At 42.5% G+C, this 22,219-nt stretch overlaps 1 protein-coding gene across 2 annotated transcripts; it reads right to left on the bottom strand.

The window, feature by feature from the left end:
* Positions 1 to 8,937: 8,937 nt before the first annotated feature.
* LOC310878580 (putative epimerase/dehydratase SAR0558) lies at positions 8,938 to 21,869 on the bottom strand. Of its 2 annotated transcripts, none has more exons than XM_083792929.1 (6): positions 21,797 to 21,869; positions 16,293 to 16,383; positions 13,851 to 13,943; positions 12,892 to 13,057; positions 11,978 to 12,091; positions 8,938 to 9,818 (listed from the first exon to the last, which is right to left on the bottom strand). In XM_083792929.1, exons 3-6 carry the CDS (start codon positions 13,861 to 13,863, stop codon positions 9,650 to 9,652), a joined length of 462 nt encoding a protein of 153 aa, XP_083649055.1. In that variant the 5' UTR covers positions 13,864 to 13,943; positions 16,293 to 16,383; positions 21,797 to 21,869; the 3' UTR covers positions 8,938 to 9,649. The 2 variants fall into 2 exon arrangements, with proteins under 2 accessions (XP_083649055.1, XP_083649054.1); XM_083792928.1 differs by having other exon boundaries at positions 21,458 to 21,847.
* Between the last annotated feature and the right edge of the window lie 350 nt (positions 21,870 to 22,219).

Here is a 22,219-nt window from a genome sequence, read left to right as displayed (position 1 = left end):
AAAAGGTTACCACAAATAGTAAAATGACAACTATTTGTGGTAACTTTTTCTAGTTAGATGATTATGAAAAACTTGAATTTTGTTTTAGGAAATGTATTTTCATTTACACTGGCAGCCAAATCTAGCCTGAATGTAGCCTGAATCAGATCTGTGTCACTTCAAGATAGAAATCCGATTTGCTTAACACGTTATAAGATAGATAGATTCTTTATGTTTGTGTCATGCACCAGAGGTGCCCAGCCCACATGGACTTAGACTGCAGTCACATCAAGACAGATCCGATTCAAATCAGATTTTTTTGTTTGTTGTCAAATCCGAACTTTTGGCCCGGTCATTCACACTACCGTTTGCCACTGACCAGATCCGATCTGTGCATTCAGACAGATTTTAACAACTCAACGCCAAGCCACCCTGTAGGGACACACAGTAGGGAGGTGCTGACCACGGGAGACAAACTTTAAAACAGAAAGGAGGGGGGGTCGCACAGCTCCTAGTCCCAAAAAATACATACATTAAAACTCTTTTAATCGACCTCAGTCCAAAATGGGTTAAAAGATGTCTGTTACCCGTCTGATTCATGCGGCGGAGCCAGTCGCACGCCAGTCCTACGCCAGTTATACCCGCCACTTCTCTTAACTGTCCCAGACGCTGAGAATCAGAAGCCAGCGCCATTTGGATGAACTGCAAAAAAAGAAAAAGAAAAAAAAGAGATCAAAATCCACGCTGATGAGTCGAGTGTATCTTCGCGGGAGTTTTGTTTTTGGACATTTTAGTTTTTGTCAGTTTACATTTAGTTTTAGTCACCCGGAATGTCATAAGATTTTAGTCGACAAAATCTACAGTTGATTTAGTCGACTAAAATGTATTTTGGCGGGCCTTGATGTTGTCGTTATGGCTGATTTTACACTTGCTGAAAATAGCCGATCTACAAGCTCACAATGCGTCGCAGCACGACATATTGTGAGCTTGTAGATCTGCTATTGTCGGCATGCAACCAAGTGTAAAATGACATACTGGATCTCTTGTCCACTACATTTTAGTCTAGTTTTTTGCTGTTGACAAAATTGTCAATACATTTACCGGTAGTCTTTGTTTTAGTCATCATAGCTTAGTTTTCATTTAGGTTTCATCAGTGAAAAAAGGTAGTCAACGAACATTTTTCGTCTTTGACGAAAACAACACTGCTTCACGGTGTCGCTTGATCCCTACTTGATTCGCTAGCATCTCTACAGGATCGCAACACACCACGTCTCAAGCTTGTAGATCGGCTATCTTTGAATGCAAACGTTGTCATAAAGTCAGACAACAAACTCAATGTATCAAATAAGGATTACAACATCCCCCAAGATATTGTGACAACGTAGCACGAGCACACACAAATACATTTTAAATCAACTAACTGTAAGTTGGTTTTAGTGAATACATGATTGAATATTAGATGAATATTATCAGTTTACAAGAAATACAAGAATTGAAATTGGCGGCTGTTCATAGCTACTGTGGAGTCAGTACTGCTGTATGGAGCCGAGACATGGACCCTTACAATACAACAGGAAAAATCCCTGGATGGAGTCTACACAAAAATGCTACGAATGGTACTAGGTGTCACATGGACGGACCTACCACAGGTCACGGACAAAGTCAGGCTGTCAGGGCACTGCGTCAGGCACCCAGAACTTGAGGCAAGTAAATTGACCCTATGGGAGCCAATCCAGAGCAAAGCCAGGAGGGGAAAGAAGCGTACCACCTAATGTAGACGTGCTGTGGCGCGACAGCTTGGCTGACAACACTGCAGAGCTCAAGAACCTGATGTTGGATCGGAAATTGTGGTGGGCAGCGATCCAGGAATCTCGAGTTGGGTGTTGGCTAGACCTCACTCTGGCAGCAACTAACTAACTAACTAATAAACCAATTTCCATGAGTAATACAACAGTGGTAGTAATCGCGTGAAGGTGCCGCTCACACTCACCAATTTCTGATCGACAATGTAGCAGTAACTGCGAGAGAAGCCAGCAAGCTCCAACCGTTCCATCACATCTTTCTTGTCTGTCACATCTTTACTGTTACAAAAGAAAAGCAGAACCACAGTGCGTTCACAACAAATGATGGTTTTACAGTGATGACAGACAAGCAGCTGGCTGACAGCAGTACTTACGTTCTTACGTCCTGTTCTTTGTAGAAATAATTGTCCTGTTGACCAGGAGAAGTAAAGGAACGGGTGACTGTGATTGGAAACACATCTTTGTCAATCTGAGGGGAGGCAAACACAGCAGGCTATTATGTCAGACTTTTTCCCGTTTTTGTAGGCCTCAAGATCAGCTAGAATGCTAGATTAAAGTCACCAATGTACAGTTTTGATGTACAAATATTTACATAATAGGTAGTTAAACTAGTCAACTAGGCAACTAGTCAAAATCACTAGAAGTGAAAGCCCTAGTTAGAACAAGCTTTTGTGATCAAAGCACGTAGTATTAGCAATATCGTCAACTGTCGAATGGACAGACATATATATTTTTTAAGAGTAGGATAGATAAGTAAGTATAGATCAAGTTAATCCATCCATGAGTAACTCTTGCATTTAAAAATACAAGATGCATGCATGAGTATTAAAATGGGCATTATTATGAGATCATGTCAGAAGATTTAAGTATGTGTATATAAAATGAAAAGGTCTTACCTCACTGCCAAACGTAATCTCCACAAAAGCCCCAGTCACCTAGAAAACAAACACATTTTTCACACATAAATTCTTTTTATGAACGATCCTAACACAAACATATTTTTTCCTGTCTAAAAGGGCCTTTCAAACGTGAAGCGATAGAACGCGCCTATAGTTCATTTTCAATGAGACCGGCGTTTTTGCGTGGGGACATGGGGGAGCAGTCGCGGCGCGACAACGCAAGCGTATTTACGCGAGCGCGGTCCTGTGAATTTGTCGCGGGCGTGGTCGTTACGTGCACACGCCCCCCGTGACTCACCAGACCTGGATTCTGTTTAGCTTTTTTTTTTACGCTTGCGTCTTTGCACCCCTCTTGAGCAGACCTGCTTCTGCGTTCCTCGCTTCACGTTTGAAAAGCCCTTAACAATGTGTCTTGTGCAAATAATGCACGAGACAGCATAAAAGTTGGTTAACCATCAAAAAGATTCTGTGGGAGTTTGACATTTTGACTATTACTTACAGGGAGAAATTCCTGTTGATGCTCCTTACTAAGGGGACTGGGAAAGTCATCCCCGAGCACAAACTGAAAGGCTTAAGAGGAGAAACAAGAACCATTGCCTAGTCAATCAATGCTTCAAGTCAAAAATGTACAGTAGTAAGGTCTTTCGTCAAGTTAGTAATGTTTTTGCTGCGCTGTTCAATCAACAAAACTCCACAAAACAAAAAGTGCAAATCATTTATCTTACTTATGTTGTACATACCAAAGAAAAATGAGTCATTTAGTCCAGCTGTAATCCACGAGAAAAGCACAACAATAAACATCAAATAAACATTAAAAAAAAACATTACTGTATCTGGTTGGGATGTGTGAAAGTGTCCGAAATGAAAATGGATTACTATAATTCATATAAATAAACAGACATTATGTTTTGGACTAAACAGTACTCACCACCATGAATGACATTATGCTTTGGGTCAAACGGGTCAACAACCTCCACGTCCACGTAAGCTTTGAACCCCCTGATTCTGACCTGGAGAATAAACAGAACAATGATTTGGCGGCAGCAGCACACACACACACACACACACACACACACACATAACCAGGGACGTGCACACAGACGTCAAAGTGGGCTTCAGCCCCTGCCCTTTTACCCGTCTGTAAAACAACTGCCCTCTCCAGACCACGAATGCAGTATTTACTACATGGTGAAAGAAATGCAAATGCCACTCCTTTCCATGCCATATACTGTATACCGGAAGGCAGCATTCAGGAGAATAGCTTTTTTTCCCTCCGAATGCTCCTGAACTGATTCAACACACCATTTTGTGTTGAACTAATTATTTCTAAATCCATGTCGTTACACCGCATCTCCACTAACTCGAGTGTGCTGGGTTGCGCCCCGAAAAGAGCGTTGCGCTGCGCCGCGTTGAGAGCTTGTAGATCTGCTATGTTTGTCCAAACATGCCCTCTTACGAGATGTCATCCCTGCCTCTGTACCACTCTCTGCACGTCCCTGTGCAATGCACAGGAACAGTCCTACTCTGTTATCGTTTACCTCTGGGATCCTACAGTTCATTGGTTCTCAAAGTGTTGAGGGAGTTCCAGGGGGAACCAAATGGACCCTTATGGGTCTGTAACTCTGAGAGTGTACAAATGGAACCAAATGAATGGACCCTAAACATTTGGCTCCATTTGTACACTCACGAGTTAAATTAACAGTGGTTATAAATAAATAAATAAACGTTTGTTTCTGACGGGGTTCAAACTTTCTTCTCCGTTTGTCGGCATAAAGTTCCCCATTCATGGAGCATAGGCCTACTACAGTGAGCCATTCTAGCCATGACATTTTGTAATCATAATCAAATCATAGGTTATAAAAGCAGCCATCACAACTCAAAACGAACTGGGAAAGGTTTTCTCTCAATTCAAAACAAATTAGCTTCATTGCCTGGCATGAGAAAACATACATTTACATTGCCAAAGCAAAAGTGGAACGAGACAATCAAGATAAAACAATGTATGTAGAAATAAATATTGAATATAAATAGGAATTAAATAAAGGTGTAAACAGATGTGTTATTAACATTTTGAGTAATAATATCTTGTGAAACTATAAAAAAATATTTCATATTCTCTCACACACTCTCTCTCTCGCACGCTCATCTCATCTCATCTCCCTCTCTCTCTCTCTCTCTCTCCAAATGCATGCAGTCTCTCCAAACATGCTCTCTCCCTCTCAGCTCTCTCGAAACGCTGCCTAATTGTTTTTAGTTCAGCATGTTAACCAAACCAGCTAGCAAATAGGCTGTAATGGTAGCCTCTTGGTAGCGAGTCTCTCTCTGATAAGAGAAGTTTTTACGGCTCTAGCAGTGATTCTCAACCCGTTTATTTTCAAGTTTGACATGCATTTTAATCTACAGACAGAGCACCACGTTTTAATGAAATTTCTATCTCCGGTACCCCCAATTGATGTTAAATGTAAAATGAACTCCGAGTGTACAAATTAAACCAAATCCAATCTGCCTAATACAAGTTTTAAACGAGTTAAACGCACCCGATGTAGTATGAATCCACCCATCGAATGCACAGGAATTTGGTGCACCAGTCAACCAACATTGGAGTTGTACGAAAAGCTTGCCTTGAATTATCCTCTATTGACAAAGAGTTTTGTTTAATTAAAAAAAATCTACTGAAGAGTCTCAAGACATGCATGAGTACTATGAGCTACTTTCTGTGTACCGGTGTGTGTGAGTACAGAATCTTGAATTGGCACATGAATGAACAATGCATTCATGAAAACTAGTGCTAAATATCACTAAACTAAACCATGTGATGTCAGCTTACCTTTTGGATGTACATTATGTACTTATCTCCAATCTCTATCTTAGTTCCAACGGTAAACTAGAGCTGCGGTTGGGAAAAGATGAGAATTCAGAACAATGGTGGTTGAGTCCAAATGAATCGTGGGTGGAGGCTGGAATTGGATTAAACCATTAAATTAACAGGGTGGGGTTTCAATGTTATGACTATATGAAATGATATGCCATGTAGCCTACTGATACATGAACTTGGATTGTATTGTAGAACCAAAATGTTTTATTTATTTATTTATATATAATGACCTGATTAAATGATATGTATGTTCACTACCTTATTGTATTTATTAAGCCTCGTTACACCCCCGTGTTTTTAAATTGGTACGGTCTGGGGGTGGGAAGGTAAATTGGACTGTCGGTTTCGCGCTCCGTGGAACTATTAGAGAACTATGGTGGGAAAGCCTGGTGAGGATAACTTTAATACCTGACTCCGCCAGATGGGGGTGCTATGTGGTTGTGATTGAAGTAGTGCAGTCAGTGTTCCCTAGCCTCGGAAACCCAGACGTTTTATTTCCTAGTGGTTCCAAATTGACACTAATTTAGCCCGCGGACCCCACATTTGACAACATATATGCCAGGGACCCCGCCCCCCATAAGAGACCCCCATTTAATGGCATTTCTATCTCTGGGACCCCCAATTTAAATATTGTAGAAACCACTGTTCATTTAACTCATTTTAAACTGAGTGTTTATTGTTTGTTTTCTGGGGTCCAGACAAACATTTAACATTTAACAAAGGCAATACTTACAATTGTTTACAAACACTAACTCAAAATAAAACAAATGGAACCAAATGTTAAGGTCCAATTGTACACTCTCTGAGTTACAGACCCATATGGGTCCATTTGGTTCCAAACTATCATCCAGCTGGGGGACCCCCTGGAACTCCCTCAAGGACCCCTGGGGGTCCCCGGACCCCCCTTTGGGAACCACTGCTCTAGTCCAGTGCAGGTTTTCAACCACGGACCACCATTTGATGACATTTAGCCTCTCAGACCCATTTGAGCCACGGAACCACCATTTGATGACATTTAGCCTCTCAGACCCATTTGAGCCACGGAACCACCATTTGATGACATTTAGCCTCTCAGACCCATTTGAGCCACGGAACCACCATTTGATGACATTTAGCCTCTCAAACCCAAACTTATAAAGAATATTTTGTTCACAATTCCATGCTGTATTGATGTTGGTACCATTAGGAGAGACAACAGGCAAATGTTGATCAAAATGACAATTCTTCTACATTCTCTAATTAGACAGCTTGTAAATTAATGAATGCAGATGTTTAACAATAATGTACCTGAGAGTGTAAAATGAAATGGACCCATACGGGTCCATTTGGTTAAATTTTTACTTTACACTCTTAAGAGTTGAAGATCTACAAAATGATGTCACATTGTAGGCTCTACAGAGCCGAACCGACTTTTATTGGGCTCTAAAATAGGAGTATGAATCGGCCCTGAGGCCGCTTTTTAGAATCGGCCTCAGAGTCTAAAATGGGTTAAAAGCGAATGGCTATAAAGGCATATTCTATTATTTCAATATTGTATTTCCCGTTAACCGCACGGAAACAGAATGGGAAAATTATCTGCCATCTATAAAGGCACAAATTCATTATTTGGAGAATATGAAGTTGTGAAACAAGCAAAGCAAGCAGAGAGAGACAATCAAACATCAAAAATGGGGGGGGGGGGATAGAGCCAGAATCCAGCATCCATCAATGCCATTTTTCACTTCACTTTAGGCAAATCGAAAAGCTTTTTTTCCTGATATTTCAAACATTCCGGCACCGCTACATGGAGGGGAGGGGGGGGGTAGATATTCATCTCTCACGAATGGCCATGCGACACTATACTGTACATAGACATACTGTAGATCAGTAGTTAGCTGAGTGACACGGCGGCCATGCGACAAATGTGTAAATTAGGCTTCAGGCCGCCCCCTTTTTCCCGTCACTGTATATTTTTCTTTTCCCTTTTTGCCTCCTTTATGATTTTCAAATGGTCAAATAATTATAGTGGAATAAAAGTACAATATTTGATCCAAGTGTATAGTGGAGTAGAAGTATTTTTTTTTTAAGTAAAGCACAAATACAGTACCTCAAAACTGTACAGTACAGTAGGCCTACTTAAGTAAATGTAGCCTACTTAGTTACTTTCCACCTGCACTGACAGCAGGAGATCAGAAAGTACCACTGCTGAGGAAGACAACCTTTATATTTTGTAAAAATGTTACACAGCATCTACGGAAACCCCAAACTGAATATCCTTCTTTGTTCTAATTCTTTATTACGCTTTCCTTTTCATTCTGCGTTCTATTTCATTATGGAGGTTTATTTTTGCTAAAAACCAAAACACATTCAGGACATTAACTATTTGAACTTTGTGCACATAACCAATACATTTGTGTTTAAAATGGCTGACATTCCTTCAGCACTACTTGACAAGCCACCGGAAGAAGTCCATAGGCCCTATATGCTTTGTTGGACCCACAAGAAGCAAGACCAATCATACTTGATATGTGTAGCTAATAGCACCTTTCCATACCCTATATGCTTTGTTGGACCCACAAGAAGCAAGACCAATCATACTTGATATGTGTAGCTAATAGCACCTTTCCATAAAGTGATAAAACAATTTGACATCCACAGTTCTCTCTCCCATGCAGGCAGCTGAGGCTTAACTTGGTATTTTCTTTGTCCGACGCCAAGCTGTGTGGCATCCATGCCTGGCCATGTACATTCGTGAACAGACCCTATAGTAAGACCAAGAGAAGAGCATGGGTTCTGTTTTTAAACTTACATTTTTAGGACATAAGGACCACAAAGCAAATGCTGTGATCATCTATACTTCCTCCAGGGACAGCAGCTAGCTCTGTGTGGCTCATTCGTCAAACCTCTGCTTTGCTGACTAATGTTCTGCATTCTTTTGTTCATTCATGTCGTCCCTTGCAAAGCACAGGTATACATTTATTATGGCTGTGTATGATTTGCTTAATAGGAAGACATTTATTTTTATTAACGAGTGACTGGTGAGAACAAATGTAAGAAACTTTAAATGTTTATGAATGAGGCTCCTACGGATGTTCATTTTTCTTTGTGAAACACTAAAAAGCACATGCTTTTTCCAATACATACATACATTGTCCAGGACAGGGGACCGTACCTATGTTCCCTCAGCTCTATGTTCCCTCAGCCTACGACAACCTACCTCCTCCCTCACCCTAACCCTAACCTCCCCCGGGGCAGACACCTAAACCTAACCGCAACCCTCTCCCGACCCGCAGCGCACCCCCGGGGCAGACACCTAAACCTAACCGCAACCCTCTCCCGACCCGCAGCGCACCTCGGGGCTGAGGGAACATAGGGCTGAGGGAACATAGGTATGACCCCCAGGACAGGTGAGAGCCAAGATAGCTTATTGTTAGCCGTTACATTCCATACAGCCATTATGTATGAGAAAATGTAGAGAATACAAGTTTACGTCGTTTTCAAACTGTGAGAGGTAGTGTGGATTGTGACATAGCTATTCTGTGTATACTGAGAGTGCGTACGCACAAACAGAACAAGACAAGACACACTTTGCCCACATGACACATGTCTCTAATTAGCAATTACTTAAAGTACAGCAAATGAAATTTATTTCAATGAAATGAAATCCCATCACATTTCACAGCTATAGGGGCCTACACAGTAAGCAAAGACAAGAGCCTATACTCTCTGTCCATGGTTGGAACTACACCACAGGGTAGTTCTTAGACCACCCCCCTTTGGAAGCTCCAGAGAGCATGATCTAGCAGTCCAGAGAGCGTGTCCATATGTTGAACACCCAACCTCATGAGATTATTCATACTGACTTAAGAATAAAATAAACAAGCGATAGCGCGCTTTCAAAAATGATAGTAACACAAGTCCCTTTGTTGACAAAATCAATACTTTTATATACTGAGTCGTTTACCATTTTTCTTTAGCGCTTTTCGAGGGATAGTGTTTTGGAAAAAAACTTTTTTTTAAACGGCTGATCTTCAAATGACCCTGTTCTTTTTTTTCTTTTCTTTTCAGGGACCGTGTGCGACCGAGTGTGACGTCACATCCTGACACAGGTGCTTTCATGTGCATCTCGGCTCTGCTGTCTGCCCGCGTCGGTCCAGGTGGACGTATCCTGACGTAGGATCATGGCAGCGGCGGGATTCAAGACAGCACGGCGTGGGTACTTCTGATGCCCAATTACTACCCAGCGTCGATGAGAAACCTATTCTCCAAAGAAAGTGGCAAGTTCTATGACAGAAAAAAATAAAAACAAACTCAAAATAGTCACAATAGTGAGAATGTGATCCATCTATATAAATATTTAATAAAAAAGAAAAAAATAACAAATTTTTGCCTGAATGAGAAAAGCAGCAAAATATACCAACCTACATCTTTGAAAAGAAAGTCTTACATTTCCATGGATCACAAATTGCTGACATGTGTCACACACACAGTACCAAAACGTTAACATCTCATTCTCTACATCTACAGCTTATTAGTGCATCCAACATCCATAAAGCACATATATAATTCCCCAAACTGAGCACCACTACACAGCTTCCCACCAGAATAAAACAGATTGCTAACGCATTCAACATTCAAACAAGCCACTTAGCACCAAAATAATATAATATGCTTAAAGCTGCTAGACAGAATAACAAAATGTAACAATGCTAAGAAGTCCTTAAAAGGACACTAAATACATAAAGCACACAAGTGCAAATGAAAAATCTAAAACAAAATAAAACAATTTCCCTAGTATACAGTAGAACAAAGCACTTCCCTGGGGCTCCCATAGAGCCTCGCAGTACCACCCCCTCCGACCCGGAATATAATTTCCCATTAATTTTTCGCATAGAAGTTTCAGATAGTATTTATTTAAAAACCTGTAAGCCTCGGACAAAGCCAACTCGGATGGTGACAACTCATATACAATAAACACTTTATTTGTTTATTGTCATGAGTTGTTGTTTCTCCTTCTAATTATTCGTTCGGCCCCCAAAATAATTGTTTATCGTCATGAGTTGCCACCATCCGAGTTGGCTTTGTCCGACGCTTACAGGTCTTTAAATAAATACCCTATGAAACGTCTATGGGAAAAATGAATGGGAAATTCTCTTCCGGGCCGCCGCTCGTCGTCATGGGCGGGACGACTGTGACGCTCTATTGCAACAAGAGCCATGATACATAAAGCTACAGCAGGCCACTATGGTTCAAGCACCCGTAAAGACGTGACTATAGCAACACCGGCTATGGCCACCATACCAACATGCATGGTAACAGTAACAGTAAAGGCTCAAGTATCTATGGTTACAGTACATATTATATTTAGGAGCCAGTTGGGAATTTTGAGTAAAGGGTCATTTCTAAAGGCCAACTGGTTTCAAGGACGGTGTCCTTTTTTCTTTTTCACCCCAGAGCTGCTATATACGCAACACTGTCATGCTTCCACGGGCGGGAAAGTCATCTGCATATAGTAGTTATCTGCAGATGCCGAGGTACGAGAACATGCATATACTACATTGAGGAACGCAGAGAGCGGAATTCTCTGGAAAAGTTCAGTAACTTTGCTTTAGCATCCAGCAGCGCGGTCGGCGTTAACACCATTTGTTAAGCTTTGGAGGCGGATTCTTCTTTGACTCTCGTTTATGACTAGTGCACAACAATGCCACCGTGTCCCAGAGGAGGGGGCGGCGGTTAGAAGGAGAAGGAATAAGGTGAAATAGACAAGTAAGCGAAAGAAAACAGGGTAACCGGTATAGGATGAGGGGAGCTAGCCTTTCAGGAGGATATTTGGATGTACTCTAGGCAAATACTATGGCTGTTAAAAAGTAACAGCTACCGTAGTTGGTTTTGGACATTTTTCTTCTCTTTCCTTTTTTTTGTAATACCTAAAAGTATATTTTATGGCTTTGGTTTTTATAGCTGCCAGTGTCAGCACAAGCCAAAACTAAACTAAACAGAACTACACTTGGTGACGGGAGCATATGTCTCCAGAATGGATCTGGGTTTCCATAAACTCCTGTCTAACTCACAGAAACGTCGTAATGATGATATAAGGCTTTGGACATCAGAGTACCGTCCTCGAGGAGGGACATGTGGACATAAAGACTCATACATAGTCTGGATTTTCGGTGGTTAGGTACTGACCGCGGTGAAGACCAAACCACCGCCACCGCTCCAGCCCTTCTCTCTGTTTTTACTCACCACCGCTCAACGTTATTTCAGCTCCGGTGGTCACCTCACCACCGAAAATCCAGACTATGAATAGGCCTTAAGACTCGAGTGCCGTCCCCGAGGAGTGACATGTGGACACAGGGACTGAAGTTCAACTCCCTCCTGGATGGAGTCCACTCTCACGGCGCGCTACGACGACGGGGCTCAGGCTGCGTGTGCCAGCCGCTTACCGGGGGTGAGGCGGGTCAGCATGGCGGTCACTAACTCCGGGAGGTCGTACTCGTGCTTCCAGCCCCAATCCTGACACGCCGCACTGTCCTCCAATGCCATTGGCCAACTGTCCGCTAGAGTAGGGAGGGAGGGAGAGAGAGAGAGAAATCAAGTCAAAATATTAGTTTTCTTTTAATTACACTTCATCTCTAGCAAGTAGGGATGTTAATGTTAATCGCTAATCGATTAATCGCCGTTAAGAAATTAATCAATTAAACGTAACAGTTAATAATTAATCGAAATGTCTGCGGTTCTATCATTGGGTGGTTTTCTGTGCCGTTCATTTCTAATGCATGGAGACCTATTCTAGAATACTTAAATATCCGTACCTCCCTAGATTAGACTGCTTGGTGTGACCCAAACGACTGTAACCCATCCCATGATGTGACCTGTGTTTCTTTGTTTAGTTTTTTTCCCCTTTCATTTGATCCTTTGTCCTGTTGTGCTTGTTTCTTTTGGGGGGGGGGGGGGGGGGTATAGGATGTTGCTTTTACCTTTGTGTTTGTCTGCGATGCTTTGTGATGTTTTAAAAAAGAAATTAGGTGACACGAGGTGCAAAGTTATTCTTGCCATATATGCTATTTGCTGTTTACCTGTCTATATTAAATATTAAAAAGGTAGTAATAGTCCTAGTACCTAATCTATCTCTCCAACAGCCACCTTCCATCCATGTAACATCCATCCTCTCATCCATCCATGTAACATCCATGATCCATCCATCTTCTCTTCCATTCCTCCCAACATCCATGATCCATCCAACAAATCAACACTGAAGCAAATCCATCCACTCATTCATTCAAACAACACCAAACAACAACAACAAACAGTCCACCCACGCATACACCCACCCACCTATGGCCTAAAGTCCACCCACCTATGGCCTGTCGTACGGGCTTCTGCGTTGTAGGTGATCCTGAAGTCGGGCAGCGCCTTCTGCATCTCCTGTGGCGTGAAGCTCATGGCGTGGATGTTGTACGTGCGGCTTCTCAGCGCCTCCGCCGGAGCCTCCAGCACCTCCAGGGTGGCCCTCAGACAGTCATCTGTAGGGAGGGGGAGGGGAGAGGGGAGGGGTGAGGGGGGAGGGGAGGGCGAGAGGAGGGTGAGGTTCAGGTTCAGGTTTATTTGTCATGTGTATAGATACAGTATAAATACAATGAAAATGATTTTGCTCAGAGCACTCTCAGTCTTACATACACAGGACATAATCAAACATCTATAGTGCAAGAAAAAGACAAAAAAACAGAAAAAAGTGAAGTGACAAAACAGTGCAATAAAGTTCAAGGTCAGAAGCTGTTCAGAAGCCTGACTGCCTGGGGGTAGAAACTGTTACCGAGACGGGTGGTGCGAGATTTGATGCTCTGGTAGCGTTTTTTGGAAGGGAGTAGTTTGAACAGGGTTTCTGCGGGGTGGCTGGTGTCTTCCATGATGTTGTGGGCTTTTTCCATACAACAAGTGGTGTAGATGTTATGGAGACTGGGTAATTCTGTGCTGCCGATGATTTTAGCTGCTTTAAGGTGAGGGGTGAGGGGAGGGCGAGGTGAGGGGAGAGGGGAGGGCGAGGGGAGAGGGCAAGAGGTGCAGAGGAAGGGGAGAAGAGGAGCACCAGTGGAGCAACAAAAGGGGCGAAGGTGGGCGGAGAGGATGAAGAAAACATGGAGACATGAGAGAATGGGGATGATGCAGATTGTTTATTTCATTTTTTTGTTGATGATTTTTATTTTATTTTCTACCGAGCTTGCAGAGAGGAAAGCATAAAGCAGAGGTTCCCAACCACCAGACGCCTACCCCCACCCCCCTGTGTGTGTGTGTGTGTGTGTGTGTGTGTGTGTGTACCTATGTACATCATTGGGAGACGTGTGTCACTGCGCAGGTTGCATTCAAACTGACCCGTCTTCGCGGCTGCATGGAAGATCTGGACTGCATAGTCTGGCGGAATAAGGGAAAGATCTGGTCTGGCTTTATCCACAATTTTCATACAGCCCATAAGTCTTTGCGTTTGTGTGTGCATAAGTTCCTCTTTCTCTTGTCTGTTGCCAGTTTTGCAAGAGAAACAAGTGGCCAGGTCTATGAAAACAAGGACAAATGAAAATAGCTGATCTACAAGCTCACAGCGACACATTGTGAGGTTGTACATCCGTTATTTAAAAACACATTGAGAATACATCGAAATATTTTAATTTAAAAAAAAGGCACAAAATATGTTCAGATGGATGTTCGAGACAATTACATAGTGTTCATTTGGGTTTCCTTGTTGTGAAGAAATGTGTAAGCAAGCCCAAATAAGCAACTACTGTACACTTTAGAATCAAGCCCAAAAAAACTTTGAAAGCCAATGTTAGCCAATTAGGATGGAATATGAAATATTGGACAGATCCGTCTTGAACACATGGCTATAGAGATAGTGTGTAACGATTTGCGGGATTTTTGGACAGAATCTGGAGGAGTAATATAAAAAAAAATAGTTTTTCAAAAGTCGGTCTCTATAACAGGCCATTAGAAGATTTGGGGCAGAGGTTCATTGTTGGCATCCAGGAATGCAAAATTTGGCATCGACCGGGTTAACGGTGCCAGAGATTAGCTGGTAACGGACGGAGGGACGGGCGCGCGTGTGCGTGCACGTGCGCACGCACGCACGCACACACACACACACACACACACACACACACACACACACACACACACAGTGGAGACAATAAAACGGAGCAGAAATGATATACCATTGGGCATATAGAAAACTGAAAAAAAGGTAAAAGAGAAAAAGGATTATTATAATGATATGTTTGCGGCTTTTTTTGCCTTTATAGAGCACCGAAGGGCGCCAGTCCACAGGATTGTGTACTTTTTATTTGCATTGAAATCACCATTTTTAGATCTCTTCATGTGTTTGAAAAAGAAACCGATCATCCCGGCCTTTTCACTCATATGGATATAAAGCATCGACTGAAGGTGGAAATGTTCAAATATACCTAAAGAGTAACACAATAAGCACTAGAAACGAGTCAAACAACCCAGAGACTACATAATTTTTGTTTTTGTTTTGATTGTATTGCTGTATTGTTGTACTGTTCTTTCTGCTTTGGCAATGTAAACGTATGTTTTCTCATGCCAATAAAGCCCTTTGAATTGAATTGAATTGAATTGAATTGACTACATTTCCGGGTAGGCGGGGTGGCACAACAGAAACTGACATGTTAAGTACGTTTTATTTTTATTTTTTCATTGATATTTAATGTTTCGTGGTTAGTACAAGTCGAGTATGAGCTGAGCTTACGTCAACGAGGAATCTCAGGAACGCAATGTGTTGACAGCTGCTCATGACATACATTAGCAGCGACATTGCTTTCATATGTAGTTTCAAGGCTTTTGCAGGCCAAATTAATTCTTTCTCCAGAAACTGGCTGTATCAAATATGAATGGACATCATTAACGACACACAGCCATCCCCCTGACAGAAAGGCCGGAATGATCGGTTTATTTTTCAGTTCTTGACAGTTGAACTTGAGAAAGCCCCGATGGGCGAAACGTTGCCGTTTTATATAGGTTGAAATAAAAAGGACGGGGAGCAGAATTATATTGTGGTGTGCGGACATTCTACTTTTTTCTTCATTCAAGCACTTTTTGGATCCAGCAGCACCGTATTTAAAAATCACACCTGTGTGAACTGAGTGGTGCAACCCCCACCCCCCCACACACACCTCTCTCTCTCTCTCTCTCTCTCTCTCATTAGCAGGCAACAGTGCAGCACTATCCCTCTCTCTGTTTCTGGCACAACAGCGCCCCTACTGGTACTCGTAGTCATATACTGGTGCTCATTAACCAACACCGACACACATAGGTGAACACAGGAATAGGTGAACACGGACATTGCTGTTCCTCGGGAGTGGTTGCACCATCAGCGCTGGAAGGGGGGTGCGGAGGGTGCTCCAGCACCCCCTGCTGGTGGAGAGGAGCATTTTTTGACATGTCTATCAGAGCGTGCTGAATGAAGAATGCACAGCGAGTGAGTTGACAGATACACAACATGACGAGACAGCAAAAACCTATTGTAGTTTTACTTTCACCTGCACCAGGTTTAAAGAAATCTAACCCAAACAACAACACAATAAGAGTCACATACTGTTATTATGATTAACTCGGTTAACTAGGTCCTAAATAAGTCATTATTATCGCTGTGCTCGGCCGCGATTTCCCTCCCACCCTTCAGCCCCCCTGGGTTGCACCACTCAAAAACTGGGATGTGCATATGGAGAGGAAATTAACCAGTTAAGTGCTTACCAGTGGTGCCTCCACCGGGCTGGGAGTCTGCAGAAATGATGCCGGGGTACCTGAGACAGCGGAAGTCCAGCCCATACCTGTGGTGGTAGTACTGGGAGAGAGACAACAGGACTTAAACCATTTTGACCTGAGATCAGATTCTAAAAATGTCTTCTACAACCCCACAGTTTTCTGAAAAAGCTATGTTTCTATGTCAGACGTTCTTCGATTTTTCAAAAATAGCAGACCTACAAGCTCATAGCGCGCCACCGAGAGCTTGTAGGTCTGCTATTTTTCAATAGCTAAAGCATAACATAATGCTAACACCAAAATGGGTTACACACAAAAGAGCAGGGAACATAGTAGGTTCCCCCTATAGGGATGAACAATGTTCTTATCGGTATAGGCCAATGTTGGCCTTAAAAATGCGGTATCGAACCGAAATAACCATAATCTGTTTCAGCCGATATTTTATTTTATAATAACTAAAAAGCCTTTTATTATGATGATGAAGGCTGCAGATTCAATAAGAGTTGCTTTCTCAAATTCTGTGTCTACACTACAGTTTGAACTTGTTTGAACTAGTTTTGATTAGGCATGTAACGATTCACTCAACTCACGATACGATTCATATCACGATATGAGGTTCACGATACGATTTTTCCCGATATTTTAAACAAATTATTTTCCAGACAAAAATGGCAGAAAAACATTTATTTTAATTTCTCTTAAACAAATCCAGTACTTTTCTTTGTTCTCAATACTGTAGCAACTACCAAATGACAGGAAACTTTTCATTTCTCTTCCACAAATCTCAAATCTTTACAATACTGTAGGCTTTAGGCTATCAAAGAATGTTTTTTTGTAGGTACAAGATAATGCAACTGTGCTGTAACTGTAAGCCTGCAACGCAAAGGCACACACTAAGGCATATTATTTCTTGTCGTTGTCTTAACTCTTACATTAACTAACATTTCTCTTCCACAAATCCAGTATTTTCTTTTACAATATTTGTGCTCAACACTAGTGTTCAATTAACAGTTCAACAACACTGTAGCAAATGACAGGAAACTTGTTTATCATTTCTCTTAAAGAATTTAAACAACTCTTACCACCCTCTTTTCAATACTGTATCAAATAATGCTTTTTTAATATGCTGAGGTTAGCATAAGGCAACTGTAGACTAGTGTAACTTATGTCTGTAAACCATGCCAGGCAGGCACAAATTAAGGCATATTTATTTTCTTTGTCTTAACAAAATGCTACACAAATCCAGTATTTTCTTTTAGGAGGTAGCATAAGGCATTAAAGGCAACTGTATCAAATAAAGAATAACTTAAAATGTAGTCTTACCAAAAATAAAATACTTTTAAAACAAATCCTTGACAAAATAAATAAATTATAAATAAAATATGTTCAACTTCAAAATGAAATAATCAAACTAGGCTTAGTTTACATTCAAGTTTACATGTTTGTTCTCTCTCTCTTTGTCTCTTTTTTTTTTACATGTATTTTTTGAGGAATACGAGGATGTCTACATTCTCAGGCAGCAGCTGAGATCTCTGAGCATTTACAATATCCCCTGCTGTTGAAAAGACTCTTTCGCTTGGGACAGAGGTGGCTGGTATTGAGAGGAAGGCTTTTGCTAGAGGGGAAAGCAGTGGGTATTGCTTTTCATTTTCCTTCCACCACTTGAGTGGGCAGCTTGTGAGGGGAATACATTTTTCACTGTTGTACTTATCCATCTCTCTCTCAATCTCAATGATGGGCCGTGCTGCTGCTGGTGGTTCAGTGTCAGTGAAAGTCCCTCCAAGGAGGTCTTCCAAGGCTGTCTTCTTGGCAGGCGGTTCTTCCACAGCAGGTCCTGCTGCAGGTGTGCGGCCACTGGTACCTGCTACGTCCCCATCTGTCTCCATCGCATCATCACTGGTGGTCTGAGTGGCCTGTAAATAGCAGGGGGGAAAAAAGAAAAGTCAAATAAGACAGGGGTCTCATTTATCACAGAAAGAACGACTTGGTAGACAGGAAGGAATCTAGAAAAGAAAGATAGACTAGGCCATAGCATAAACCATCAAGCCAGGCATTAACCCATTCTGACCTGAGATCAGATTCATACGAGGTTTCCGCCGAACACACACTGGTCCTGATGAACCCATTCTGACCTGAGATCAGATTCTAAAAATGTCAGTCACTCTTCGATTTTTCAAAAATAGCAGACCTACAAGCTCGTATCGCGCCACTCGGTGGCGCGATATGAGCTTGTAGATCTGCTATTTTTAAATAGCTAAAGCATAACATGATGCTGACACCAAAATGGGTGCCCGGTCAGAATGGGTTAACACAATACAATTAATATTATAATCATACAAGAAAATAACTACTCAATAAAACATTTTAAGTATTAAAAAGGGAGATACATTGTTGAGTAAATAAATACCTGGTTGTAAAACTGCACAGCTTTCTCCTTCAGCCTCCGGTACACATCAGTGCGCTCCTCTTCCTCTTGTAGATGAGACAGGGCGCGGAATCTGGGGTCTAATGCAGTGTACTCCAGCAGGTACTCCATGTCATCTGTGTACCTGCTGGACAGGTTGTTGTGGATGGCTCTCTTCAAGCTGGTCACGAGGGCTGACTCCTTCTCTTGGGGCAGGACGGCTGACTCTCTCTCTTGGGGTAACAGTTCTTTCTCAATCATGTGCTTTAATGGTGCAATGAGAGACACCGTTGGATTGTTTTCATCACACATCACCTTGGTGACTTTTTTCAGGGGTTTCAGAATTTTCACAATCTCATAGGCATCTTTTATGTCTTGGGGACTCAGTGTATCCAGATCCTCACCATACCTTCGAATTGTTTCGGTGCTGAGAGTTGCTGCGATAGCTTCTTGCTGTTCGAGATATCTTTCAAGCATATCCAGACTGCTGTTCCAGCGTGTTGTGACGTCGATGATGAGTTTGTGCTCACCAAGCCCCAGTGCCTCTTGTTTGGATTTCAGCACAGCAGCTGCAGTGGTGCTTCGGTGAAAGAATGCTGCCACACGCCTCACACGACCCAGCAAGCGGTGGACAGAATTAACTTTCAAACCCGCCTGCGAGGCCAGGTTTAAAGTGTGAGCAAAACACTTAATATGGGGCGCAAACCCACCGGCCTCTTTCACCGCAACATCCATGTTCCTCGCATTGTCTGACACGATAGGAATGTCGCGATTAGCCCGTGTAAGATTCCATTCCTCCACAGCTGTTGTCAGTACTTCGCCTATATTACGACCAGTGTGCGATTCGTACAGAGGGCGAGTTTGAAGCACAAAGTTAACCATCTCCCAGTCGCTCGTAATACCATGGGCTGTGATTGTGATATAGCTCTCAGTGGCCCTCGATGTCCACCCATCTGTTGTAATCGCTATGGTATCTACATCTTCGAGGCGCTGAATCACTTTTTGTTTCGTTTCTCTGTAAAGCTTGGGCACTACTTTCTCGCTGAAGTGTGGGCGCGACGGGATTTTATATTTCGGCTCCAGCGTGTTCACCATTTTCTTAAACCCGACATTTTCAACAACGGAGAACGGTCTCATATCAAGTGCCATGAAGGCAGCAATGCACCTCGTTATCTGCTGGGATCTTGCACCCGTGGGGGGTAGAGGAGTTCCAAACCCGCTTGTCAGTGTGGTTTGGTCGGTCGCAATGAGTTTCCTTGAGTCACCGTCTGACTGTGTAGCTGGAGGGGTTTGCTGGAGCTTCTCTTTATGATATCTGTTTACATGCATCATCATGTTGCTTGTGTTGGTGTTGTAGGGAACCAGCCTTTTGCAATATCGGCATACTGTGTGTGTGTCTTGTCTGTTACCATTTTCATTTGTTGTCCTAGGAAAGCCAAAATGTTGCCAAGCCTCTGACTTGAAACCAAGTGGTGGGTTCACAATTTCCATATCACTTTCACCGACCCCCGCCATGACTGAGTCACTTTTCCCCCTCTTTTCCCCCTCTTTTCTCTCTTCTCCTCCTCTTTTATCTTTCTCTCTCTCTATGTGTGCTACTACCGCCCGTCTGCACTCCACATTAACGCCCCCAAACAACACCACACGCCAGCCTGTTCTTTTTTCTTTCTTTCCCCACGGTTCTTCTATCATGTGTGACATAGGACGCTGAACAAGAATGGGAGTTTAATGTGATTGCGCCCTCTGCTGTTTGGATCGCGATATATGCTTTTAATAAATCGATACGTAGCGTCAACATTTTATATCGATATATATCGATCTACGATATATCGTTACATGCCTAGTTTGCCTACCACTAACCCCTGAATGCAGTGTTCTACCGTCCCTAAATTGGTGTGCCCCTCGAACGTCCGTATGATAACATCAGGTCAAGTGGATCTGGTAATTGATTACTCATTACCAAGGAGGGCTGGTGGGGTAAAGTAGACCCTTCAAGCAGTTACCATTACTTTCAGAGTGTGCCGCCTGAGCTGTGCGCATGCAAGGTCACTTCAGTGAGTGAGAGATTGCTACTGTATATATTGTCAGGGCAGAGAGTGACACGGCAGAATTCTCCAGGTCAGACAAGCTCTCTGTCCTGCGCTTCGCGGGGCCCCCAAATCTGTGGACTGATATGATCGAATCCGAATTCGTGATGTAACAGGTCGTATTTGCTTTCATATATGTCTTTGCTGTTCACATGTATATATCACATGACCATTCAATTTGGGATAATTGTGGGCAATCAATAAATGCCAGATCTTGTGAATCCATAATTTTAAGTGTACAGCCTGTTTATTGGACTATTAGATAACCCTCTCACAGGATGGCACATCAGGTTCATTGCAAAGACAGTTCGAATCCCACTTCCCACAGATATTTTCATTTATTTTTTGTTTTCATCATTCTAACTGTGTTTTATAAGTGCATGTTGTCACTGTTTCATACAAGTGAGATTCCACAAACAATCGGATGGATATTTAATGATCTTTATCGAAAAGAATAGGAGAAGATAGCTCCGCCCCCTTCATGAAACAGCTGTGAAAGACGGCTCATGCACGCGCAAAGACAGCCCAGGGAACCAGTAGACAAACCAGGCACAAGTTAAACCGCAACACCGGGCGAGTGCTCTTTTGAGAGGGGACGCAACTATTCAATCCAAACTGTTATGTGACAATGAACAACACCTTTAAGCTGTAAAAGAGAGACTTACTGAGGTCTGGCCGCTCTTCAGGTTCCTCCCGTTTCCCTGAAACAGCTCTGGAGAAAGCCCTGGTTGCTCAAAGCTCTATCTGGGTGTCAGGTTGAAAAGGACAGACTGTCCCTCAAAACGACCAACTGGTTCAAGTTTAACTTTAGCCAGAAAACGTCTGTTCACTTGGAATGGACGGACGGCTAGCTTAGCATTAGCTCACAATAAAACAGCCGTGGAAATTCTTCCTGTTTTCACAACTTTAAAAAGACTGTCGTGCAAACACAACATCAGACACAAAGTTACACAAAGGTTTGTTCACTGCAAACGTCTATTATAAAACGTTCTCTGTTCGCTCACTCTCTGCTGTTTGTTTGTCTCTCTGCTTCACGACGGACGGACGTGGTGTAAATATAAACCCGGACGAGAGAGGCACGGACACCGGACACGTGTCCGTCCCCCTCTCTCCTCCGTGTTGCAACCATAGAGTATTGCAACATACTCTTGAGTTCCGTCCGGGGTGACTTTAGCAGTGGAGTGGAACCACTGCGTCCCGAAATTCCACAATACACTACTACTATGTACAATCACAATGCCAAATTACTGGTATTGAGACTTTAATACTACTCCACTCAATAGTACATGAAATGCATTATATTCTGTCTGTCAGTCAGTCATCAGAAAAGCAGAACATAACAGATGTACAAGCTCGCAGCGCGGCACAACCAATAGTGTTTAAAATTATTTGCTGCATCAACTACTTTTCCTGGGGACCTCCTGGAA

The sequence above is a fragment of the Protomyctophum parallelum genome (genome assembly GCF_964188405.1).
Source record: "Protomyctophum parallelum genome assembly, chromosome: 21".
NCBI lineage: Eukaryota > Metazoa > Chordata > Actinopteri > Myctophiformes > Myctophidae > Protomyctophum > Protomyctophum parallelum.
The sequence above is the reverse complement of the archived record's forward strand: the minus strand, read 5'-3'. Positions and strand labels throughout refer to the sequence as shown.